Raw genomic sequence first — 27,512 nt, 5'->3', positions numbered from 1 at the left:
AATCTAACTCTGGTACCCTACACACCATGATCCATTCTATAATCTAACTCTGGTACCCTACACACCATGTGTGTGTGTCTGACCGTGTGAGTGTGTCTGACCGTGTGTGGGTGTGTGTGTGTGAGTGTGTCTGACCGTGTGTGGGTGTGTGTGTGTGTGTCTGACTGTGTGTGTCTGACCGTGTGTGTATGTCTGACCGTGTGTGGGTGTGTGTGTGTCTGACCGTGTGTGTCTGACCGTGTGTGTCTGACCGTGTGTGTCTGACCGTGTGAGTGTGTGTGACCATGTGTGGGTGTGTGTGTATGTCTGACCGTGTGTGTCTGACCGTGTGTGTCTGACCGTGTGTGTCTGACCGTGTGTCGGTGTGTGTGAGTGTGTCTGACTGTGTGTGTTTGACCGTGTGTGTATGTCTGACCGTGTGTGGGTGTGTGTGTATGTCTGACCGTGTGTGGGTGTGTGTGAGTGTGTCTGACTGTGTGTGTCTGACCGTGTGAGTGTGTCTGACCGTGTGTGGGTGTGTGTGTATGTCTGACCGTGTGTGGGTGTGTGTGTGTGTGTCTGACCGTGTGTGGGTTGCGTAGCAGCATCAGTGACTCTGCTCTCCTCATCCTCTCCTGGTCCATCTCTCTGCTGATCGTCTGTTTGGTCTGGTAGGTCAGCTGTCTGTGGGGGGGCAAGCCTGGGAAACAGACCACCTGCTCCACACGCCTACACACACACAGAGACACACACACACACGGTCAGACACACACACACACGGTCAGACACACACACGGTCAGACACACACACACACACGGTCAGATACACACACACACACGGTCAGATACACACACACACGGTCAGACACACACACACGGTCAGACACACACACACAGAGACACACACACACAGAGACACACACACACGGTCAGACACACACACACGGTCAGACACACACACACAGAGACACACACACACGGTCAGACACACACACACGGTCAGACACACACACACACGGTCAGACACACACACACACGGTCAGACACACACACACACGGTCAGACACACACACACACACGGTCAGACACACACGGTCAGACACACACACACAGAGACACACACACAGAGACACACACACACGGTCAGACACACACACACACGGTCAGACACACACGGTCAGACACACACGGTCAGACACACACACACATGGCCATCAGGCATTCTGTCCTGTCTGTAGGACAGGTTGTAGGAGATCATGGTGTGAATCAGATCAACCAGCTGCTGTTTCCCTCTGTGTGTGTGTGTTCGTGTGTGTGTGTGTGTGAGACTCACGGCTCCAGAACGTAAACATATTGGCCATCAGGCGTTCTGTCCTGTCTGTAGGACAGGTTGTAGGAGATCATGGTGTGAATCAGATCAACCAGCTGCTGTTTCTCTCTGTCGCTGAACAGTTGGGGGTTCACCTGGACACAGAAACACCTGTTATTCAACACCTGACCCCCCCCTGAACAGTTGGGGGTTCACCTGGACACAGAAACACCTGTTATTCAACACCTGACCCCCTGAACAGTTGGGGGTTCACCTGGACACAGAAACACCTGTTATTCAACACCTGACCCCCCCTGAACAGTTGGGGGTTCACCTGGACACAGAAACACCTGTTATTCAACACCTGACCCCCCCTGAACAGACCATAAACATGATGCTGGCACTAAGACCTCTCAACCAGCTGTATAAGACCATAAACATGATGCTGGTACTGAGACCTCTCAACCAGCTGTATAAGACCATAAACATGATGCTGGCACTGAGACCTCTCAACCAGCTGTATAAGACCATAAACAAGACTGATGCTGGCACTGAGACCTCTCAACCAGCTGTATAAGGCCATAAACAAGACTGATGCTGGCACTAAGACCTCTCAACCAGCTGTATAAGACCATAAACAAGACTGATGCTGGCACTAAGACCTCTCAACCAGCTGTATAAGGCCATAAACATGATGCTGGCACTAAGACCTCTCAACCAGCTGTATAAGACCATAAACATGATGCTGGCACTGAGACCTCTCAACCAGCTGTATAAGGCCATAAACAAGACTGATGCTGGCACTGAGACCTCTCAACCAGCTGTATAAGGCCATAAACATGATGCTGGTACTAAGACCTCTCAACCAGCTGTATAAGACCATAAACAAGACTGATGCTGGCACTGAGACCTCTCAACCAGCTGTATAAGGCCATAAACATGATGCTGGCACTGAGACCTCTCAACCAGCTGTATAAGACCATAAACAAGACTGATGCTGGTACTGAGACCTCTCAACCAGCTGTATAAGACCATAAACATGATGCTGGCACTGAGACCTCTCAACCAGCTGTATAAGACCATAAACAAGACTGATGCTGGCACTGAGACCTCTCAACCAGCTGTATAAGACCATAAACATGATGCTGGCACTAAGACCTCTCAACCAGCTGTATAAGATAAACATGATGCATAAACCAGCTGATGCCATAAACATGATGCTAGCACTGAGACCTCTCAACCAGCTGTATAAGACCATAAACATGATGCTGGCACTAAGACCTCTCAACCAGCTGTATAAGACCATAAACAAGACTGATGCTGGCACTAAGACCTCTCAACCAGCTGTATAAGGCCATAAACATGATGCTGGCACTAAGACCTCTCAACCAGCTGTATAAGACCATAAACAAGACTGATGCTGGCACTAAGACCTCTCAACCAGCTGTATAAGGCCATAAACATGATGCTGGCACTGAGACCTCTCAACCAGCTGTATAAGGCCATAAATAAGACTGATGCTGGCACTAAGACCTCTCAACCAGCTGTATAAGGCCATAAACAAGACTGATGCTGGTACTAAGACCTCTCAACCAGCTGTATAAGGCCATAAACATGATGCTGGTACTGAGACCTCTCAACCAGCTGTATAAGGCCATAAACAAGACTGATGCTGGCACTAAGACCTCTCAACCAGCTGTATAAGACCATAAACATGATGCTGGCACTGAGACCTCTCAACCAGCTGTATAAGGCCATAAACAAGACTGATGCTGGCACTGAGACCTCTCAACCAGCTGTATAAGACCATAAACATGATGCTGGCACTAAGACCTCTCAACCAGCTGTATAAGACCATAAACAAGACTGATGCTGGCACTGAGACCTCTCAACCAGCTGTATAAGACCATAAACAAGACTGATGCTGGTACTAAGACCTCTCAACCAGCTGTATAAGGCCATAAACATGATGCTGGTACTGAGACCTCTCAACCAACTGTATAAGGCCATAAATAAGACTGATGCTGGCACTAAGACCTCTCAACCAGCTGTATAAGACCATAAACATGATGCTGGCACTAAGACCTCTCAACCAGCTGTATAAGGCCATAAACATGATGCTGGCACTAAGACCTCTCAACCAGCTGTATAAGACCATAAACATGATGCTGGCACTAAGACCTCTCAACCAGCTGTATAAGACCATAAACATGATGCTGGCACTAAGACCTCTCAACCAGCTGTATAAGACCATAAACATGATGCTGGCACTAAGACCTCTCAACCAGCTGTATAAGACCATAAACATGATGCTGGCACTAAGACCTCTCAACCAGCTGTATAAGACCATAAACATGATGCTGGCACTGAGACCTCTCAACCAGCTGTATAAGACCATAAACATGATGCTGGCACTAAGACCTCTCAACCAGCTGTATAAGACCATAAACATGATGCTGGCACTGAGACCTCTCAACCAGCTGTATAAGACCATAAACATGATGCTGGCACTAAGACCTCTCAACCAGCTGTATAAGGCCATGAACAAGACTGAATATATTCCTGGATTCATCCAATGGCACTGAGGAGTAACCCACATCAGTCACCAGCTTGATCAATAAGTGCATCGATGACGTCGTCCCCACAGTGACCGTACGTACATTTCCCAAACAGAAGCCATGGATTATAGGTAACATCCACACCGAGCTAAAGGCTAGAGCTGCGGAGAGGGACACTAATCCGGACACTAATAAGAAATCCTGCGATGCATCAAACAGGCAAAGTGTCAATACCAGACTAAGATTAAATCCTACACCGATTCTGATGCTCGTCGGATGTGGAAGGGCAAACTATTACGGACAAAGGGAGACCGAGCCGGGAGCTGCCCAGTGACGCGAGCTGACGACCTATTACGGACTACGAAGGGAGACCGAGCCGGGAGCTGCCCAGTGACACAACCTATTACGGACTACGAAGGGAGACCGAGCCGGGAGCTGCCCAGTGACACAACCTATTACGGACTACGAAGGGAGACCGAGCCGGGAGCTGCCCAGTGACACGGACTACAAAGGGAGACCGAGCCGGGAGCTGCCCAGTGACGCGACCTATTACGGACTACAAAGGGAGACCGAGCCGGGGGCTGCCCAGTGACACGACCTATTACGGACTACAAAGGGAGACCGAGCCGGGAGCTGCCCAGTGACACAACCTATTACGGACTACAAAGGGAGACCGAGCCGGGAGCTGCCCAGTGACACGACCTATTACGGACTACAAAGGGAGACCGAGCCGGGAGCTGCCCAGTGACGCGACCTGACGACCTAAATGCCTTTTATGCTCGCTTCGAGGCAAGCAACACTGAAGCATGCACGACAGCACCAGCTGTTCTGGATGACTGTGTGATAAAGCTCTCGGTAGCCTACGTGAACAAGACCTCCAAACAGGTCAACATTCAGACGGATTACCAGGATGAGTACTCAGAGCCTGAACCAACTGGCAAGTGCCTTCACTGACGTTCTCAACCTCTTCCTGACTGCGTGTGTAATAGCTACTTGTTTCAAGCAGACCACCATAGTCCCTGTGCCAAAGAAAGTAAAGGTAAGCTGGCTAATTGATTACCTGTGGCACTCACGTCTGTAGGCAATGAAGTGCTCTGAAAGGCTGGTCGTGGCTCACAACACCATCCTCCCGGGAACCCTACACCCGCTCCAATTCGCATACCGCCCCAACAGATACACAGATGACACAGTCTCTATAGCACTCCACACTGCCCTTTCCTAACTGGACAAAAGGAACATTATGTGAGAATGCTATTCATCGACTACAGCTCAGCGTTCAACACCTTAGTGCCCTCAAAGCTCATCAATAAGCTAAGGACCCTGGGACTAAACACCTCCCTCTGCAACTGGATCCTGGACTTCCTGACAGCCCGCCCCCAGGTGGTGAGGGTAGGTAACAACACATACGCCACGCTGATCCCCAACACGGGGGCCCCTCAGGGGTGCGTGCTCATTCCCCTCCTGTACTCCCTGTTCACTCATGACTGCACAGCCAGGCCAGACTCCAACACCATCATTAAGTTTGCAGATGACACAACAGTGCTAGGCCTGATTACCGACAACGATGAGACAGCCTATAGGGAAGAGGTTAGAGACCTGGCCATGTGGGGCCAGGACAACAACAACAGGTCATAGTTTAGGACAGATAATATCCAGTGTGTGTACCTACAGGTCGTAGTTTAGGACAGATACTATCCAGTGTGTGTGTCCCTACAGGTCGTAGTTTAGGACAGATACTATCCAGTGTGTGTCCCTACAGGTCGTAGTTTAGGACAGATAATATCCAGTGTGTGTCCCTACAGGTCATAGTTTAGGACAGATAATATCCAGTGTGTGTCCCTACAGGTCATAGTTTAGGACAGATAATATCCAGTGTGTGTCCCTACAGGTCATAGTTTAGGACAGATAATATCCAGTGTGTGTGTGTGTGTGTGTGTGTGTGTGTGTGTCCCTACAGGTCATAGTTTAGGACAGATAATATCCAGTGTGTGTCCCTACAGGTCATAGTTTAGGACAGATAATATCCAGTGTGTGTCCCTACAGGTCATAGTTTAGGACAGATAATATCCAGTGTGTGTATCTACAGATCATAGTTTAGGACAGATAATATCCAGTGTGTGTCCCTACAGGTCATAGTTTAGGACAGATAATATCCAGTGTGTGTCCCTACAGGTCATAGTTTAGGACAGATAATATCCAGTGTGTGTGTGTCCCTACAGGTCATAGTTTAGGACAGATAATATCCAGTGTGTGTGTGTCCCTACAGGTCGTAGTTTAGGACAGATAATATCCAGTGTGTGTACCTACAGGTCATAGTTTAGGACAGATAATATCCAGTGTGTGTGTGTCCCTACAGGTCGTAGTTTAGGACAGATAATATCCAGTGTGTGTGTCCCTACAGGTCATAGTTTAGGACAGATAATATCCAGTGTGTGTCCCTACAGGTCGTAGTTTAGGACAGATAATATCCAGTGTGTGTCCCTACAGGTCGTAGTTTAGGACAGATAATATCCAGTGTGTGTCCCTACAGGTCATAGTTTAGGACATATAATATCCAGTGTGTGTGTGTCCCTACAGGTCGTAGTTTAGGACAGATAATATCCAGTGTGTGTGTCCCTACAGGTCATAGTTTAGGACAGATAATATCCAGTGTGTGTCCCTACAGGTCATAGTTTGGGACAGATAATATCCAGTGTGTGTCCCTACAGGTCGTAGTTTAGGACAGATAATATCCAGTGTGTGTACCTACAGGTCATAGTTTAGGACAGATAATATCCAGTGTGTGTCCCTACAGGTCGTAGTTTAGGACAGATAATATCCAGTGTGTGTACCTACAGGTCATAGTTTAGGACAGATAATATCCAGTGTGTGTGTGTCCCTACAGGTCGTAGTTTAGGACAGATAATATCCAGTGTGTGTCCCTACAGGTCATAGTTTAGGACAGATAATATCCAGTGTGTGTCCCTACAGGTCGTAGTTTAGGACAGATAATATCCAGTGTGTGTCCCTACAGGTCGTAGTTTAGGACAGATAATATCCAGTGTGTGTCCCTACAGGTCATAGTTTAGGACAGATAATATCCAGTGTGTGTCCCTACAGGTCATAGTTTAGGACAGATAATATCCAGTGTGTGTCCCTACAGGTCGTAGTTTAGGACAGATACTATCCAGTGTGTGTCCCTACAGGTCGTAGTTTAGGACAGATACTATCCAGTGTGTGTCCCTACAGGTCATAGTTTAGGACAGATAATATCCAGTGTGTGTCCCTACAGGTCGTAGTTTAGGACAGATAATATCCAGTGTGTGTCCCTACAGGTCATAGTTTAGGACAGATAATATCCAGTGTGTGTCCCTACAGGTCGTAGTTTAGGACAGATAATATCCAGTGTGTGTGTGTCCCTACAGGTCATAGTTTAGGACAGATACTATCCAGTGTGTGTCCCTACAGGTCATAGTTTAGGACAGATAATATCCAGTGTGTGTCCCTACAGGTCATAGTTTAGGACAGATAATATCCAGTGTGTGTGTGTGTGTGTGTGTGTGTGTGTGTGTGTGTGTGTGTGTGTCCCTACAGGTCGTAGTTTAGGACAGATAATATCCAGTGTGTGTGTGTGTGTGTGTGTGTGTGTGTGTGTGTGTGTGTGTGTCCCTACAGGTCGTAGTTTAGGACAGATACTATCCAGTGTGTGTCCCTACAGGTCATAGTTTAGGACAGATAATATCCAGTGTGTGTCCCTACAGGTCGTAGTTTAGGACCTACCAGTGTGTGTCCCTACAGGTCGTAGTTTAGGACAGATAATATCCAGTGTGTCCCCTACAGGTCATAGTTTAGGACAGATAATATCCAGTGTGTGTCCCTACAGGTCGTGTGTTTAGTGACAGATACTATCCAGTGTGTGTGTGTTTAGGACAGATAATATCCAGTGTGTGTGTGTCCCTACAGGTCATAGTTTAGGACAGATAATATCCAGTGTGTGTGTGTGTCCCTACAGGTCATAGTTTAGGACAGATACTATCCAGTGTGTGTCCCTACAGGTCATAGTTTAGGACAGATAATATCCAGTGTGTGTCCCTACAGGTCATAGTTTAGGACAGATAATATCCAGTGTGTGTGTGTCCCTACAGGTCATAGTTTAGGACAGATACTATCCAGTGTGTGTCCCTACAGGTCATAGTTTAGGACAGATAATATCCAGTGTGTGTGTCCCTACAGGTCATAGTTTAGGACAGATAATATCCAGTGTGTGTGTGTCCCTACAGGTCGTAGTTTAGGACAGATAATATCCAGTGTGTGTACCTACAGGTCATAGTTTAGGACAGATAATATCCAGTGTGTGTGTGTCCCTACAGGTCGTAGTTTAGGACAGATAATATCCAGTGTGTGTGTCCCTACAGGTCATAGTTTAGGACAGATAATATCCAGTGTGTGTCCCTAGTGTAGTTTAGGACAGATAATATCCAGTGTGTGTCCCTACAGGTCGTAGTTTAGGACATATAATATCCAGTGTGTGTCCCTACAGGTCATAGTTTAGGACATATAATATCCAGTGTGTGTGTGTCCCTACAGGTCGTAGTTTAGGACAGATAATATCCAGTGTGTGTGTCCCTACAGGTCATAGTTTAGGACAGATAATATCCAGTGTGTGTCCCTACAGGTCATAGTTTGGGACAGATAATATCCAGTGTGTGTCCCTACAGGTCGTAGTTTAGGACAGATAATATCCAGTGTGTGTACCTACAGGTCATAGTTTAGGACAGATAATATCCAGTGTGTGTCCCTACAGGTCATAGTTTAGGACAGATAATATCCAGTGTGTGTACCTACAGGTCATAGTTTAGGACAGATAATATCCAGTGTGTGTGTGTCCTACAGGTCGTAGTTTAGGACAGATAATATCCAGTGTGTGTCCCTACAGGTCATAGTTTAGGACAGATAATATCCAGTGTGTGTCCCTACAGGTCGTAGTTTAGGACAGATAATATCCAGTGTGTGTCCCTACAGGTCGTAGTTTAGGACAGATAATATCCAGTGTGTGTCCCTACAGGTCATAGTTTAGGACAGATAATATCCAGTGTGTGTCCCTACAGGTCATAGTTTAGGACAGATAATATCCAGTGTGTGTCCCTACAGGTCGTAGTTTAGGACAGATACTATCCAGTGTGTGTCCCTACAGGTCGTAGTTTAGGACAGATACTATCCAGTGTGTGTCCCTACAGGTCATAGTTTAGGACAGATAATATCCAGTGTGTGTCCCTACAGGTCAGTTTAGGACAGATAATATCCAGTGTGTGTCCCTACAGGTCATAGTTTAGGACAGATAATATCCAGTGTGTGTCCCTACAGGTCGTAGTTTAGGACAGATAATATCCAGTGTGTGTGTGTCCCTACAGGTCATAGTTTAGGACAGATACTATCCAGTGTGTGTCCCTACAGGTCATAGTTTAGGACAGATAATATCCAGTGTGTGTCCCTACAGGTCATAGTTTAGGACAGATAATATCCAGTGTGTGTGGTGTGTGTGTGTGTGTGTGTGTGTGTGTGTGTGTGTGTGTGTGTGTCCCTACAGGTCGTAGTTTAGGACAGATAATATCCAGTGTGTGTGTGTGTGTGTGTGTGTGTGTGTGTGTGTGTGTGTCCCTACAGGTCGTAGTTTAGGACAGATACTATCCAGTGTGTGTCCCTACAGGTCATAGTTTAGGACAGATAATATCCAGTGTGTGTCCCTACAGGTCATAGTTTAGGACAGATAATATCCAGTGTGTGTCCCTACAGGTCGTAGTTTAGGACAGATAATATCCAGTGTGTGTCCCTACAGGTCGTAGTTTAGGACAGATAATATCCAGTGTGTGTCCCTACAGGTCATAGTTTAGGACAGATAATATCCAGTGTGTGTCCCTACAGGTCGTAGTTTAGGACAGATACTATCCAGTGTGTGTCCCTACAGGTCGTAGTTTAGGACAGATAATATCCAGTGTGTGTGTGTCCCTACAGGTCATAGTTTAGGACAGATAATATCCAGTGTGTGTGTGTCCCTACAGGTCATAGTTTAGGACAGATACTATCCAGTGTGTGTCCCTACAGGTCGTAGTTTAGGACAGATAATATCCAGTGTGTGTCCCTACAGGTCATAGTTTAGGACAGATAATATCCAGTGTGTGTGTGTGTCCCTACAGGTCATAGTTTAGGACAGATACTATCCAGTGTGTGTCCCTACAGGTCATAGTTTAGGACAGATAATATCCAGTGTGTGTGTGTCCCTACAGGTCATAGTTTAGGACAGATACTATCCAGTGTGTGTCCCTACAGGTCGTAGTTTAGGACAGATAATATCCAGTGTGTGTCCCTACAGGTCATAGTTTAGGACAGATAATATCCAGTGTGTGTGTGTCCCTACAGGTCATAGTTTAGGACAGATAATATCCAGTGTGTGTCCCTACAGGTCGTAGTTTAGGACAGATACTATCCAGTGTGTGTCCCTACAGGTCATAGTTTAGGACAGATAATATCCAGTGTGTGTCCCTACAGGTCATAGTTTAGGACAGATAATATCCAGTGTGTGTCCCTACAGGTCATAGGTTAGGACAGATAATATCCAGTGTGTGGACAGATAATATCCAGTGTGTCCCTACAGGTCATAGTTTAGGACAGATAATATCCAGTGTGTGTGTCCCTACAGGTCATAGTTTAGGACAGATAATATCCAGTGTGTGTCCCTACAGGTCATAGTTTAGGACAGATAATATCCAGTGTGTGTATCTACAGATCATAGTTTAGGACAGATACTATCCAGTGTGTGTGTGTGTCCCTACAGGTCGTAGTTTAGGACAGATAATATCCAGTGTGTGTCCCTACAGGTCATAGTTTAGGACAGATACTATCCAGTGTGTGTCCCTACAGGTCATAGTTTAGGACAGATAATATCCAGTGTGTGTCCCTACAGGTCATAGTTTAGGACAGATAATATCCAGTGTGTGTCCCTACAGGTCATAGTTTAGGACAGATAATATCCAGTGTGTGTGTGTCTACAGGTCATAGTTTAGGACAGATAATATCCAGTGTGTGTCCCTACAGGTCATAGTTTAGGACAGATAATATCCAGTGTGTGTGTGTACCTACAGGTCGTAGTTTAGGACAGATACTATCCAGTGTGTGTGTGTCCCTACAGGTCATAGTTTAGGACAGATAATATCCAGTGTGTGTCCCTACAGGTCATAGTTTAGGACAGATAATATCCAGTGTGTGTGTGTCTACAGGTCATAGTTTAGGACAGATAATATCCAGTGTGTGTCCCTACAGGTCATAGTTTAGGACAGATACTATCCAGTGTGTGTCCCTACAGGTCGTAGTTTAGGACAGATAATATCCAGTGTGTGTCCCTACAGGTCATAGTTTAGGACAGATAATATCCAGTGTGTGTCCCTACAGGTCATAGTTTAGGACAGATAATATCCAGTGTGTGTCCCTACAGGTCATAGTTTAGGACAGATAATGTCCCGTGTGTGTCCCTACAGGTCATAGTTTAGGACAGATACTATCCAGTGTGTGTGTGTCCCTACAGGTCATAGTTTAGGACAGATAATATCCAGTGTGTGTGTGTGTCCCTACAGGTCGTAGTTTAGGACAGATACTATCCAGTGTGTGTCCCTACAGGTCGTAGTTTAGGACAGATACTATCCAGTGTGTGTCCCTACAGGTCATAGTTTAGGACAGATACTATCCAGTGTGTGTCCCTACAGGTCGTAGTTTAGGACAGATAATATCCAGTGTGTGTCCCTACAGGTCATAGTTTAGGACAGATAATATCCAGTGTGTGTCCCTACAGGTCATAGTTTAGGACAGATAATATCCAGTGTGTGTCCCTACAGGTCGTAGTTTGGGACAGATAATATCCAGTGTGTGTCCCTACAGGTCATAGTTTGGGACAGATAATATCCAGTGTGTGTCCCTACAGGTCATAGTTTGGGACAGATAATATCCAGTGTGTGTCCCTACAGGTCATAGTTTAGGACAGATAATATCCAGTGTGTGTCCCTACAGGTCATAGTTTAGGACAGATAATATCCAGTGTGTGTCCCTACAGGTCATAGTTTGGGACAGATAATATCCAGTGTGTGTCCCTACAGGTCATAGTTTAGGACAGATAATATCCAGTGTGTGTCCCTACAGGTCATAGTTTAGGACAGATAATATCCAGTGTGTGTCCCTACAGGTCATAGTTTAGGACAGATAATATCCAGTGTGTGTGTGTGTGTGTGTGTGTGTGTGTGTGTGTGTGTGTGTGTGTGTGTGTGTGTGTGTGTGTGTGTGTGTGTGTGTGTGTGTGTGTGTGTGTGTGTGTGTGTGTGTGTGTGTGTGTGTGTGTGTGTGTGTGTGTACCTACAGGTCGTAGTTTAGGACAGATAATATCCAGCAGGAGAGACAGGATGTCCAGACTGAGACTAAGCTCACTGACTCTAGTCCTGATGCATGCTGGGACTTCAGATAACATGGCCGCCAGAGCGTTCCTGCTGGCTGAGGTCTTAGTTAGAGCCTGGAGAGAGAGGGGGAAGAGAGGAGAGGAGAGGAGAGAAGGGGGAAGAGAGGAGAGGAGAGAAGGGGAAAGAGAGGAGAGGAGAGAGGGGAAAGAGAGGAGAGGAGAGAGGGAAAGAGAGGAGAGAGGGGAAAGAGAGGAGAGGGGGAAAGAGAGGAGAGGGGGGGAAAGAGAGGAGAGGGGAAAGAGAGGAGAGGGGGGGAAAGAGAGGAGAGGGGAGGAAAGAGAGGAGAGGGGAGGAAAGAGAGGAGAGGGGAGGAAAGAGAGGAGAGGGGAGGAAAGAGAGGAGAGGGGAAAGAGAGGAGAGGGGAAAGAGAGGAGAGGGGAAAGAGAGGAGAGGGGAAAGAGAGGAGAGGGGAAAGAGAGGAGAGGGGAAAGAGAGGAGAGGAGAGAGAGAGGGGGAAAGAGAGGAGGAGAGAGGGGAAGGAGAGGAGAGGGGAGAGAGGGGGAAAGAGAGGAGAGAGGGAAAGAGAGGAGAGAGGGGAAAGAGAGGAGAGAGGGGAAAGAGAGGAGAGAGGGGAAAGAGAGGAGGAGAGGGAAGGGGAAAGAGAGGAGAGGGGAAAGAGAGGAGAGGGGAAAGAGAGGAGAGGGGAAAGAGAGGAGAGAGGGGGGAGAGGAGAGAGGGGAAGAGGAGAGAGGGAAAGAGAGGAGAGGAGAGAAGGGGAAGAGAGGAGAGGAGAGAAGGGGAAGAGAGGAGAGGGGGTGAAGAGGAGAGAGGGGAAAGAGAAGGGGGAAGAGAGGAGAGGGGAAAGAGAGGAGAGAGGGGAAAGAGAAGGGGAAGAGAGGAGAGGGGAAAGAGAGGAGAGAGGGGAAAGAGAGGAGAGAGGGGAAAGAGAGGAGAGAGGGGGAAAGAGAGGAGAGAAGAGGGAAGAGAGAGGAGGAAGAGAGGAGAGGGGAAAGAGAGGAGAGGAGAGAAGGGGGAAGAGAGGAGAGGGGTGAAGAGGAGAGAGGGGAAAGAGAGGAGAGGGGAAAGAGAGGAGAGGGGAAAGAGAGGAGAGGGGAAAGAGAGGAGAGGGGAAAGAGAGGAGAGGGGAAAGAGAGGAGAGGGGAAAGAGAGGAGAGGGAAAGAGAGGGGAGAGAGGGGAAAGAGAGGAGAGGGGAAAGAGAGGAGAGGGGAAAGAGAGGAGAGGGGAAAGAGAGGAGAGGGGAGAGGGGAGAGGAGAGGGGAAGGAGAGGGGAGAGAGGAGGAAAGAGAGGAGAGGGGAAGAGAGGAGAGGGAAAGAGAGGAGAGGGGAGAGGGGGGAAAGAGAGAGAGGGGAAAGAGAGGAGAGGGGAAAGAGAGGAGAGGGGAAGAGAGGGGAGAGAGAAGGGGAAGAGAGGAGAGGAGGGGAGAGAGGGGGAAGAGAGAAGGGGGAAGAGAGGAGAGGAGAGAGGGGGAAGAGGAGAAAGGGGTAAGAGAGAAGCGGGAAGAGAGGAGAGAGGGGGAAGAGAGGAGAGATGGGGGAAGAGAGGAGAGGAGAGAGGGTGAAGAGGAGAGAGGGGAAGGAGAGGAGAGAGGGTGAAGAGGAGAGAGGGGAAAGAGAGAGGGGGAAGAGGAGAGAGGGGAAAGAGAGGAGAGAGGGGTAAGAGAGAGAGAGGGGTAAGAGAGGAGAGAGGGGTAAGAGAGGAGAGGAGAGAAGGGGGAAGAGAGGAGAGGAGAGGAGAGAGGGGGAAGAGGAGAGAGGGAGAGGAGAGAAGGGGGAAGATAGTGGTGAGAGGAGGTAGAGAGGAGAGAGAGGAGGTAGAGAGGAGAGAAGGGGAAGAGAGGAGAGAGGGTGAAGAGGAGAGAGGGAAGAGGAAAGGAGAGAGGGGAAGAGAGGAGAGGAGAGAAGGGGGAAGAGAGGAGAGGAGAGGGGGTGAAGAGGAGAGAGGGGGAAGAGAAGGGGAAGAGAGGAGAGGGGAAAGAGAGGAGAGGGGAAAGAGAGGAGAGGGGAAAGAGAGGAGAGGGAGAGGAGAGAAGGGGGAGAGGAGAGAAGGGGGAGAGGAGAGAAGGGGGAGAGGAGAGAAGGGGGAAGATAGTGGTGAGAGGTGGTAGAGAGGAGAGAGAGGAGGTAGAGAAGAGAGAAGGGGAAGAGAGGAGAGAAGGGGGAAGAGAAAGGGACGATAAATTATTAGAGAGCTATGGCTGAAATAACAGAGGATCTAGAATAAAACCCTGAGGAACACTACATTATATGTATTCCTAGAATATAACCCAGAGGAACACCACATTCTATCTATCTATTCCTAGAATAGAACCCAGAGGAACACCACATTCTATCTATCTATTCCTAGAATAGAACCCAGAGGAACACCACATTCTATCTATCTATTCCTAGAATAGAACCCAGAGGAACACCACATTCTATCTATCTATTCCTAGAATAGAACCCAGAGGAACACCACATTCTATCTATCTATTCCTAGAATAGAACCCAGAGGAACACCACATTCTATCTATCTATTCCTAGAATAGAACCCTGAGGAACACCACATTCTATCTATCTATTCCTAGAATATAGCCCTGAGGAACACCACATTCTATCTATCTATTCCTAGAATATAGCCCTGAGGAACACCACATTCTATCTATTTGTAGAATAGAACCCTGAGGAACACCACATTCTATCTTTTCCTAGAATAGAACCCTGAGGAACACCACATTCTATCTATTGGTAGAATAGAACCCTGAGGAACACCACATTCTATCTATTCCTAGAATAGAACCCAGAGGAACACCACATTCTATCTAAGCCCAGGTTTTGTGTGTGTACCTCGTACTGGCTGTGGGGGTAGTTGATGCGGGGGACGTGTGTGTGAGCAAACAGGAAGTGGAAAGCTGCGGGGAGGAAGGGCTGGTATCGCAGCAGAGAGAAGTTTTGTCCTTGCAGCATGGCCTGGGTCAACCCGTCTGAGAAGCCCAACCAATCCAGAGCCTGACACACTCTGCCAAGATCGTGGTCCTTCACACGCATAGACAGGAAGTTATCATAGAGACCCTGGGAACAGAGAGAGATCGAGGAGGGAGAAAGAGAGAGAGAGACAGAGAGAGAGAGAGAGAGAGAGAGAGAGAGAGATCGAGGAGGGAGGAGGGACAGAGAGAGAGAGAGAGAGAGAAGGAGGGAGAAAGAGAGAGAGAGAGACAGAGAGAGAGGTTGAGGAGGAGGAGGGACAGAGAGAGATCGAGGAGGGAGGAGGGAGGAGGGAGAGATATTAATAGAGGTTAGGTCCCAATAGCAACATGTTCTCTGATTAGATTTCTCAATTTAAAAAGTAATCTGGAACACATCTACCAGGATACACATTATCCAGACTACATCTCATACACATAGAGACAGATGGAGGGAAACAGAGAGACAGAGAGACAGAGAGGGAGGAGGAGGGAGACAGAGAGGGAGGAGGAGGAGGGAGACAGAGAGACAGAGAGAGGAGGAGGGAAACAGAGAGGGAGGAGGAGGGAGACAGAGAGGGAGGAGGAGGGAGACAGAGGGAGGAGGAGGGAGACAGAGAGGGAGGAGGAGGGAAACAGAGAGGGAGGAGGAGGGAGACAGAGAGGGAGGAGGAGGGAGACAGAGAGGGAGGAGGAGGGAGACAGAGAGGGAGGAGGAGGGAGACAGAGAGACAGAGAGGGAGGAGGAGGAGGAGGGAGACAGGAGGAGGAGGGAGACAGAGAGGGAGACAGAGAGAGAGAGAGGGAGGAGGAGGGAGACAGAGAGAGAGAGGGAGGAGGAGGGAGACAGAGAGACAGAGGGAGGAGGAGGAGGGAGACAGAGAGACAGAGAGGGAGGAGGAGGGAGACAGAGAGAGAGAGGGGGAGGAGGAGGGAGACAGAGAGAGAGAGAGAGAGGGAGGAGGAGGGAGACAGAGACAGAGAGGGAGGAGGAGGGAGACAGAGAGACAGAGAGGGAGGAGGAGGGAGACAGAGAGAGAGAGAGAGAGGAGGAGGGAGACAGAGAGAGAGAGAGAGGGAGGAGGAGGGAGACAGAGAGACAGAGAGAGAGAGGAGGAGGAGGAGACAGAGAGAGAGAGAGAGAGGGAGGAGGAGGGAGACAGAGAGAGAGAGACAGAGAGGGAGGAGGAGACAGAGAGACAGAGAGGGAGGAGGAGGGAGACAGAGAGGGAGGAGGAGGGAGACAGAGAGGGAGGAGGAGGGAGACAGAGAGACAGAAAGAGAGGAGGAGGGAGACAGAGAGAGAGAGAGGGAGGAGGAGGGAGACAGAGAGAGAGAGAGGGAGGAGGAGGGAGACAGAGAGACAGAGGGAGGAGGAGGAGGGAGACAGAGAGAGAGAGGGAGGAGGAGGGAGACAGAGAGACAGAGGGAGGAGGAGGGAGACAGAGAGACAGAGGGAGGAGGAGGGAGACAGAGACAGAGAGACAGAAAGAGAGGAGGAGGGAGACAGAGAGACAGAGAGACAGAAAGAGAGGAGGAGGGAGACAGAGAGAGAGAGGGAGGAGGAGACAGAGACAGAGAGACAGAAAGAGAGGAGGAGGGAGACAGAGAGACAGAGAGACAGAAAGAGAGGAGGAGGGAGACAGAGAGAGAGAGAGAGAGGGAGGAGGAGGGAGAGAGAGAGAGAGAGAGAGAGAGAGAGGAGGAGGGAGAGGAGACAGAGAGAGAGAGAGAGAGAGAGAGAGAGAGAGAGAGAGAGAGAGAGAGAGAGACAGAGGAGGAGAGACAGAGAGACAGAGAGACAGAAAGAGGAGGAGGGAGGAGAGACAGAGAGAGAGAGGGAGGAGGAGGGAGACAGAGAGAGAGAGAGAGAGAGAGAGAGGAGGAGGGAGACAGAGACAGAGAGAGAGAGAGAGAGGAGGAGGAGAGACAGAGAGAGAGAGAGAGAGGGGGGAGGAGGAGGGAGACAGAGAGACAGAGGGAGGAGGAGGGAGACAGAGAGACAGAGAGACAGAAAGAGAGACAGAGGAGGGGAGACAGAGAGAGAGAGACAGAGAGAGGAGGAGGGAGACAGAGAGAGAGAGAGAGAGGGAGGAGGAGGGAGACAGAGAGAGAGAGAGAGAGAGAGAGAGGGAGGAGGAGGGAGACAGAGAGAGAGAGAGTGAGGAGGAGGGAGACAGAGAGAGAGAGAGAGAGAGGAGGAGGAGGAGACAGAGAGACAGAGAGAGAGAGAGAGAGAGAGAGAGAGGGAGGAGGAGGGAGACAGAGAGAGAGAGAGAGAGGGAGGAGGAGGGAGACAGAGAGAGAGAGACAGAAAGAGAGGAGGAGGGAGACAGAGAGAGAGAGGGAGGAGGAGGGAGACAGAGAGAGAGAGAGGGAGGAGGAGGGAGACAGAGAGACAGAGAGAGAGGGAGGAGGAGGGAGACAGAGAGACAGAGAGGGAGGAGGAGGGAGACAGAGAGACAGAGGGAGGAGGAGGGAGACAGAGACAGAGAGACAGAAAGAGAGGAGGAGGGAGACAGAGAGACAGAGAGACAGAAAGAGAGGAGGAGGGAGACAGAGAGAGAGAGAGAGAGGGAGGGAGGAGGGAGACAGAGAGAGAGAGAGAGAGAGGGAGGAGGAGGGAGACAGAGAGAGAGAGAGAGAGAGAGGGAGGAGGAGGGAGACAGAGAGAGAGAGAGAGAGAGAGAGAGAGAGGGAGGAGGAGGGGGAGACAGAGAGAGAGAGAGACAGAGAGGGGGAGGAGGAGGAGACAGAGAGACAGAGAGGGAGGAGGGAGGAGAGACAGAGAGAGAGAGAGAGAGAGAGAGAGAGAGAGAGAGAGGGAGGAGGAGGGAGACAGAGAGAGAGAGAGAGAGAGAGGGAGGAGGAGGGAGACAGAGAGAGAGAGAGAGAGAGAGGGAGGAGGAGGGAGACAGAGAGAGAGAGAGAGAGGGAGGAGGAGGAGACAGAGAGACAGAGAGACAGAAAGAGAGGAGGAGGGAGACAGAGAGAGAGAGAGAGAGAGAGAGGAGGAGGAGGGAGACAGAGAGAGAGAGAGAGAGAGAGGGAGGAGGGAGACAGAGAGAGAGAGAGAGAGGGAGGAGAAGGGAGACAGAGAGAGAGAGACAGAGAGGGAGGAGGAGGGAGACAGAGAGACAGGAGGAGGGAGACAGAGAGACAGAGAGGGAGGAGGAGGGAGACAGAGAGGGAGGAGGAGGGAGACAGAGAGACAGAAAGAGAGGAGGAGGGAGACAGAGAGACAGAGAGGGAGGAGGAGGGAGACAGAGAGACAGAGAGAGAGGAGGAGGGAGACAGAGAGACAGAGAGGGAGGAGGGAGACAGAGACGGAGGAGGAGGGAAACAGAGAGACAGAGAGGGAGGAGGAGGGAGACAGAGAGACAGAGAGGAGGAGGAGGGAGACAAGAGAGACAGAGAGGGAGGAGGATGGAGACAGAGAGACAGAGAGGGAGGATGATGGAGACTAATATCACCCAACCCTAGGGACTGTGTGACTATAGTAATATCACCCTAGGGACTGTGTGAGACTATAGTAATATCACCCAACCCTAGGGACTGTGTGTGACTATAGTAATATCACCCTAGGGACTGTGTGTGAGAATATAGTAATATCACCCTAGGGACTGTGTGTGAGACTATAGTAATATCACCCTAGGGACTGTGTGACTATAGTAATATCACCCTAGGGACTGTGTGTGTGACTATAGTAATATCACCCTAGGGACTGTGTGTGTGACTATAGTAATATCACCCTAGGGACTGTGTGTGTGACTATAGTAATATCACCCTAGGGACTGTGTGTGAGACTATAGTAATATCACCCTAGGGACTGTGTGTGAGACTATAGTAATATCACCCAACCCTAGGGACTGTGTGTGTGACTATAGTAATATCACCCTAGGGACTGTGTGTGTGACTATAGTAATATCACCCAACCCTAGGGACTGTGTGTGAGACTATAGTAATATCACCCTAGGGACTGTGTGTGTGACTATAGTAATATCACCCTAGGGACTGTGTGTGAGACTATAGTAATATCACCCTAGGGACTGTGTGTGAGACTATAGTAATATCACCCTAGGGACTGTGTGTGACTATAGTAATATCACCCAACCCTAGGGACTGTGTGTGAGACTATAGTAATATCACCCTAGGGACTGTGTGTGAGACTATAGTAATATCACCCTAGGGACTGTGTGTGTGACTATAGTAATATCACCCTAGGGACTGTGTGTGAGACTATAGTAATATCACCCTAGGGACTGTGTGTGACTATAGTAATATCACCCAACCCTAGGGACTGTGTGTGACTATAGTAATATCACCCTAGGGACTGTGTGTGACTATAGTAATATCACCCAACCCTAGGGACTGTGTGTGTGACTATAGTAATATCACCCAACCCTAGGGACTGTGTGTGTGACTATAGTAATATCACCCAACCCTAGGGACTGTGTGTGAGACTATAGTAATATCACCCAACCCTAGGGACTGTGTGTGAGACTATAGTAATATCACCCTAGGGACTGTGTGTGAGACTATAGTAATATCACCCTAGGGACTGTGTGTGACTATAGTAATATCACCCAACCCTAGGGACTGTGTGTGAGACTATAGTAATATCACCCTAGGGACTGTGTGTGTGACTATAGTAATATCACCCTAGGGACTGTGTGTGTGACTATAGTAATATCACCCTAGGGACTGTGTGTGACTATAGTAATATCACCCTAGGGACTGTGTGTGTGACTATAGTAACATCACCCTAGGGACTGTGTGTGTGACTATAGTAATATCACCCAACCCTAGGGACTGTGTGTGACTATAGTAATATCACCCTAGGGACTGTGTGTGTGACTATAGTAATATCACCCTAGGGACTGTGTGTGTGACTATAGTAATATCACCCAACCCTAGGGACTGTGTGTGACTATAGTAATATCACCCTAGGGACTGTGTGTGTGACTATAGTAATATCACCCAACCCTAGGGACTGTGTGAGACTATAGTAATATCACCCTAGGGACTGTGTGTGAGACTATAGTAATATCACCCTAGGGACTGTGTGTGACTATAGTAATATCACCCTAGGGACTGTGTGAGACTATAGTAATATCACCCAACCCTAGGGACTGTGTGTGTGACTATAGTAATATCACCCAACCCTAGGGACTGTGTGTGTGACTATAGTAATATCACCCAACCCTAGGGACTGTGTGTGTGACTATAGTAATATCACCCAACCCTAGGGACTGTGTGTGTGACTATAGTAATATCACCCTAGGGACTGTGTGTGTGACTATAGTAATATCACCCTATAGTAATATCACCCAACCCTAGGGACTGTAGGACTGTGTGTATCACCCAGGGACTGTGTGTGACTAGAGACTATAGTAATATCACCCAACCCTAGGGACTGTGTGTGAGACTATAGTAATATCACCCTAGGGACTGTGTGTGAGACTATAGTAATATCACCCTAGGGACTGTGTGTGAGACTATAGTAATATCACCCTAGGGACTGTGTGTGAGACTATAGTAATATCACCCTAGGGACTGTGTGTGACTATAGTAATATCACCCTAGGGACTGTGTGTGTGACTATAGTAATATCACCCAACCCTAGGGACTGTGTGTGAGACTATAGTAATATCACCCAACCCTAGGGACTGTGTGTGAGACTATAGTAATATCACCCTACCCTAGGGACTGTGTGTGTGACTATAGTAATATCACCCAACCCTAGGGACTGTGTGTGAGACTATAGTAATATCACCCTAGGGACTGTGTGACTATAGTAATATCACCCAACCCTAGGGACTGTGTGTGTGACTATAGTAATATCACCCTAGGGACTGTGTGTGTGACTATAGTAATATCACCCAACCCTAGGGACTGTGTGTGAGACTATAGTAATATCACCCTAGGGACTGTGTGTGAGACTATAGTAATATCACCCTAGGGACTGTGTGTGACTATAGTAATATCACCCTAGGGACTGTGTGTGTGACTATAGTAATATCACCCTAGGGACTGTGTGTGTGACTATAGTAATATCACCCTAGGGACTGTGTGTGTGACTATAGTAATATCACCCTAGGGACTGTGTGTGTGACTATAGTAATATCACCCAACCCTAGGGACTGTGTGTGACTATAGTAATATCACCCTAGGGACTGTGTGTGAGACTATAGTAATATCACCCAACCCTAGGGACTGTGTGTGTGACTATAGTAATATCACCCTAGGGACTGTGTGTGTGACTATAGTAATATCACCCAACCCTAGGGACTGTGTGACTATAGTAATATCACCCAACCCTAGGGACTGTGTGTGACTATAGTAATATCACCCAACCCTAGGGACTGTGTGACTATAGTAATATCACCCTAGGGACTGTGTGTGACTATAGTAATATCACCCAACCCTAGGGACTGTGTGTGACTATAGTAATATCACCCAACCCTAGGGACTGTGTGTGAGACTATAGTAATATCACCCAACCCTAGGGACTGTGTGTGACTATAGTAATATCACCCTAGGGACTGTGTGTGTGACTATAGTAATATCACCCTAGGGACTGTGTGTGTGACTATAGTAATATCACCCTAGGGACTGTGTGTGACTATAGTAATATCACCCAACCCTAGGGACTGTGTGTGACTATAGTAATATCACCCTAGGGACTGTGTGTGTGACTATAGTAATATCACCCTAGGGACTGTGTGTGTGACTATAGTAATATCACCCTAGGGACTGTGTGTGTGACTATAGTAATATCACCCTAGGGACTGTGTGTGTGACTATAGTAATATCACCCTAGGGACTGTGTGTGTGACTATAGTAATATCACCCAACCCTAGGGACTGTGTGTGAGACTATAGTAATATCACCCAACCCTAGGGACTGTGTGAGACTATAGTAATATCACCCAACCCTAGGGACTGTGTGTGACTATAGTAATATCACCCTAGGGACTGTGTGTGAGACTATAGTAATATCACCCTAGGGACTGTGTGTGACTATAGTAATATCACCCAACCCTAGGGACTGTGTGTGAGACTATAGTAATATCACCCTAGGGACTGTGTGTGAGACTATAGTAATATCACCCAACCCTAGGGACTGTGTGTGACTATAGTAATATCACCCAACCCTAGGGACTGTGTGTGAGACTATAGTAATATCACCCTAGGGACTGTGTGTGAGACTATAGTAATATCACCCTAGGGACTGTGTGTGACTATAGTAATATCACCCTAGGGACTGTGTGAGACTATAGTAATATCACCCTAGGGACTGTGTGTGAGACTATAGTAATATCACCCTAGGGACTGTGTGTGTGACTATAGTAATATCACCCAACCCTAGGGACTGTGTGTGAGACTATAGTAATATCACCCTAGGGACTGTGTGTGTGACTATAGTAATATCACCCAAGGGACTGTGTGTGTGACTATAGTAATATCACCCTAGGGACTGTGTGTGTGACTATAGTAATATCACCCTAGGGACTGTGTGTGTGACTATAGTAATATCACCCAACCCTAGGGACTGTGTGTGACTATAGTAATATCACCCTAGGGACTGTGTGTGAGACTATAGTAATATCACCCAACCCTAGGGACTGTGTGTGTGACTATAGTAATATCACCCTAGGGACTGTGTGTGTGACTATAGTAATATCACCCAACCCTAGGGACTGTGTGACTATAGTAATATCACCCAACCCTAGGGACTGTGTGTGACTATAGTAATATCACCCAACCCTAGGGACTGTGTGACTATAGTAATATCACCCTAGGGACTGTGTGTGACTATAGTAATATCACCCAACCCTAGGGACTGTGTGTGACTATAGTAATATCACCCAACCCTAGGGACTGTGTGTGAGACTATAGTAATATCACCCAACCCTAGGGACTGTGTGTGACTATAGTAATATCACCCTAGGGACTGTGTGTGTGACTATAGTAATATCACCCTAGGGACTGTGTGTGTGACTATAGTAATATCACCCTAGGGACTGTGTGTGACTATAGTAATATCACCCAACCCTAGGGACTGTGTGTGACTATAGTAATATCACCCTAGGGACTGTGTGTGTGACTATAGTAATATCACCCTAGGGACTGTGTGTGTGACTATAGTAATATCACCCTAGGGACTGTGTGTGTGACTATAGTAATATCACCAACCCTAGGGACTGTGTGTGACTATAGTAATATCACCCAACCCTAGGGACTGTGTGTGTGACTATAGTAATATCACCCTAGGGACTGTGTGTGTGACTATAGTAATATCACCCAACCCTAGGGACTGTGTGTGAGACTATAGTAATATCACCCAACCCTAGGGACTGTGTGAGACTATAGTAATATCACCCAACCCTAGGGACTGTGTGTGAGACTATAGTAATATCACCCTAGGGACTGTGTGTGAGACTATAGTAATATCACCCTAGGGACTGTGTGTGTGACTATAGTAATATCACCCAACCCTAGGGACTGTGTGAGACTATAGTAATATCACCCAACCCTAGGGACTGTGTGAGACTATAGTAATATCACCCAACCCTAGGGACTGTGTGTGTGACTATAGTAATATCACCCTAGGGACTGTGTGTGACTATAGTAATATCACCCAACCCTAGGGACTGTGTGTGTGACTATAGTAATATCACCCTAGGGACTGTGTGTGTGACTATAGTAATATCACCCAACCCTAGGGACTGTGTGTGACTATAGTAATATCACCCTAGGGACTGTGTGTGACTATAGTAATATCACCCAACCCTAGGGACTGTGTGTGTGACTATAGTAATATCACCCTAGGGACTGTGTGTGACTATAGTAATATCACCCTAGGGACTGTGTGTGAGACTATAGTAATATCACCCTAGGGACTGTGTGTGAGACTATAGTAATATCACCCAACCCTAGGGACTGTGTGTGACTATAGTAATATCACCCTAGGGACTGTGTGTGTGACTATAGTAATATCACCCAACCCTAGGGACTGTGTGTGTGACTATAGTAATATCACCCTAGGGACTGTGTGTGTGACTATAGTAATATCACCCTAGGGACTGTGTGTGTGACTATAGTAATATCACCCTAGGGACTGTGTGTGAGACTATAGTAATATCACCCAACCCTAGGGACTGTGTGTGACTATAGTAATATCACCCTAGGGACTGTGTGTGTGACTATAGTAATATCACCCTAGGGACTGTGTGTGAGACTATAGTAATATCACCCAACCCTAGGGACTGTGTGTGACTATAGTAATATCACCCTAGGGACTGTGTGTGAGACTATAGTAATATCACCCAACCCTAGGGACTGTGTGTGAGACTATAGTAATATCACCCAACCCTAGGGACTGTGTGTGACTATAGTAATATCACCCTAGGGACTGTGTGAGACTATAGTAATATCACCCAACCCTAGGGACTGTGTGTGACTATAGTAATATCACCCTAGGGACTGTGTGTGAGACTATAGTAATATCACCCAACCCTAGGGACTGTGTGTGACTATAGTAATATCACCCAACCCTAGGGACTGTGTGTGTGTGTGACTATAGTAATATCACCCTAGGGGACTGTGTGTGACTATAGTAATATCACCCTAGGGACTGTGTGTGTGACTATAGTAATATCACCCTAGGGACTGTGTGTGTGACTATAGTAATATCACCCAACCCTAGGGACTGTGTGTGTGACTATAGTAATATCACCCAACCCTAGGGACTGTGTGTGACTATAGTAATATCACCCAACCCTAGGGACTGTGTGTGTGACTATAGTAATATCACCCTAGGGACTGTGTGTGAGACTATAGTAATATCACCCAACCCTAGGGACTGTGTGTGACTATAGTAATATCACCCTAGGGACTGTGTGAGACTATAGTAATATCACCCTAGGGACTGTGTGTGTGACTATAGTAATATCACCCTAGGGACTGTGTGTGACTATAGTAATATCACCCTAGGGACTGTGTGTGAGACTATAGTAATATCACCCAACCCTAGGGACTGTGTGTGAGACTATAGTAATATCACCCAACCCTAGGGACTGTGTGTGACTATAGTAATATCACCCTAGGGACTGTGTGAGACTATAGTAATATCACCCAACCCTAGGGACTGTGTGTGACTATAGTAATATCACCCTAGGGACTGTGTGTGAGACTATAGTAATATCACCCAACCCTAGGGACTGTGTGTGACTATAGTAATATCACCCAACCCTAGGGACTGTGTGTGAGACTATAGTAATATCACCCAACCCTAGGGACTGTGTGTGTGACTATAGTAATATCACCCTAGGGACTGTGTGTGTGTGTGTGTGTGTGTGTGTGGTGTGGTGTGTGTTACCTGTGTGAGTTTGTCGTGCTCTCCGGTGGAAGAGGCCAGGTGAAGGATGTGCTGTAGTCTCTCGGCCCCGCCTCCTTCTCTAAGCCCCTCTTCCAGCTCCTCGACCACACGCTTCCTATACACCAAATATGGTCAAGCAGGAAGACACCAAATATGGTCAAGCAGGAAGACACCAAATATGGTCAACCAGGAAGACACCAAATATGGTCAACCAGGAAGACACCAAATATGGTCAAGGAGGAAGAGAAACAGATAGTTTTGGTTATCAATAGCATAGTTAGTTATAATACCGTTTGATGCGCGGCAGTTGGAAGATCTCCTGCCAGAGGTTGAACAGTCCTTTATTCTGATCCTTCTGACCGATCCTCATGGACTGGACCGACTGCACGTCCAGCTGTCTCTTCCCGCGACCGTGGAGGAACTACAACACATTAACACGTCCAGCTGTCTCTGACCTCGACCATGGAGGAACTACAACACATTAACACGTCCAGCTGTCTCTGACCTCGACCGTGGAGGAACTACAACACATTGTCTCTAACACCGTGGAGGAACCAGCTGTCTCTAACCTCGACCGTGGAGGAACTACAACACATTAACACGTCCAGCTGTCTCTAACCTCGACCGTGGAGGAACTACAACACATTAACACGTCCAGCTGTCTCTAACCTCGACCGTGGAGGAACTACAACACATTAACACGTCCAGCTGTCTCTAACCTCGACCGTGGAGGAACTACAACACATTAACACGTCCAGCTGTCTCTAACCTCGACCGTGGAGGAACTACAACACATTAACACGTCCAGCTGTCTCTAACCTCGACCGTGGAGGAACTACAACACACACAGCTTAACACGTCCAGCTGTCTCTAACCTCGACCGTGGAGGAACTACAACACATTAACACGTCCAGCTGTCTCTAACCTCGACCGTGGAGGAACTACAACACATTAACACGTCCAGCTGTCTCTAACCTCGACCGTGGAGGAACTACAACACATTAACACGTCCAGCTGTCTCTAACCTCGACCGTGGAGGAACTACAACACATTAACACGTCCAGCTGTCTCTAACCTCGACCGTGGAGGAACTACAACACATTAACACGTCCAGCTGTCTCTAACCTCGACCGTGGAGGAACTACAACACATTAACACGTCCAGCTGTCTCTAACCTCGACCGTGGAGGAACTACAACACAGCTGTCTCTAACACCGTGGAGGAACCAGCTGCTGTCTCTAACCTCGACCGTGGAGGAACTACAACACATTAACACGTCCAGCTGTCTCTAACCTCGACCGTGGAGGAACTACAACACATTAACACGTCCAGCTGTCTCTAACCTCGACCGTGGAGGAACTACAACACAACACATTAACATCCAGCTGTCTCTAACCTCGACCGTGGAGGAACCAGCTGTCTCTAACCTCGACCGTGGAGGAACTACAACACATTAACACGTCCAGCTGTCTGTCTCTAACCTCCAGCTGTCTCTACCGTGGAGGAACTACAACACATTAACACGTCCAGCTGTCTCTAACCTCGACCGTGGAGGAACTACAACACATTAACACGTCCAGCTGTCTCTAACCTCGACCGTGGAGGAACTACAACACATTAACACTGTCCAGCTGTCTCTAACCTCGACCGTGGAGGAACTACAACACATTAACACGTCCAGCTGTCTCTAACCTCGACCGTGGAGGAACTACAACACATTAACACGAGCTGTCTCTAACCTCGACCGTGGAGGAACTACAACACATTAACACGTCCAGCTGTCTCTAACCTCGACCGTGGAGGAACTACAACACATTAACACGTCCAGCTGTCTCTAACCTCGACCGTGGAGGAACTACAACACATTAACACGTCCAGCTGTCTCTAACCTCGACCGTGGAGGAA

The 27,512-nt window shown here is 48.0% G+C and overlaps 1 protein-coding gene across 1 annotated transcript; it reads right to left on the bottom strand.

Annotated features, from left to right (window-relative positions):
- Positions 1 to 563: 563 nt before the first annotated feature.
- LOC124028554 (chromosome transmission fidelity protein 18 homolog) lies at positions 564 to 26,040 on the bottom strand (the record flags this gene model as incomplete). The annotated part of the gene is made up of 6 exons (XM_046340597.1): positions 25,898 to 26,040; positions 25,608 to 25,722; positions 15,109 to 15,333; positions 12,227 to 12,376; positions 1,313 to 1,443; positions 564 to 708 (listed from the first exon to the last, which is right to left on the bottom strand). Coding segments are annotated over exons 1-6 (846 nt in total), but the record flags the coding sequence as incomplete, so codon positions are not given.
- Positions 26,041 to 27,512: the final 1,472 nt, after the last annotated feature.

The sequence above is a fragment of the Oncorhynchus gorbuscha genome, unplaced genomic scaffold, assembly GCF_021184085.1.
Source record: "Oncorhynchus gorbuscha isolate QuinsamMale2020 ecotype Even-year unplaced genomic scaffold, OgorEven_v1.0 Un_scaffold_4432, whole genome shotgun sequence".
NCBI classification, from domain to species: Eukaryota; Metazoa; Chordata; class Actinopteri; order Salmoniformes; family Salmonidae; genus Oncorhynchus; species Oncorhynchus gorbuscha.
The sequence above is the reverse complement of the archived record's forward strand: the minus strand, read 5'-3'. Positions and strand labels throughout refer to the sequence as shown.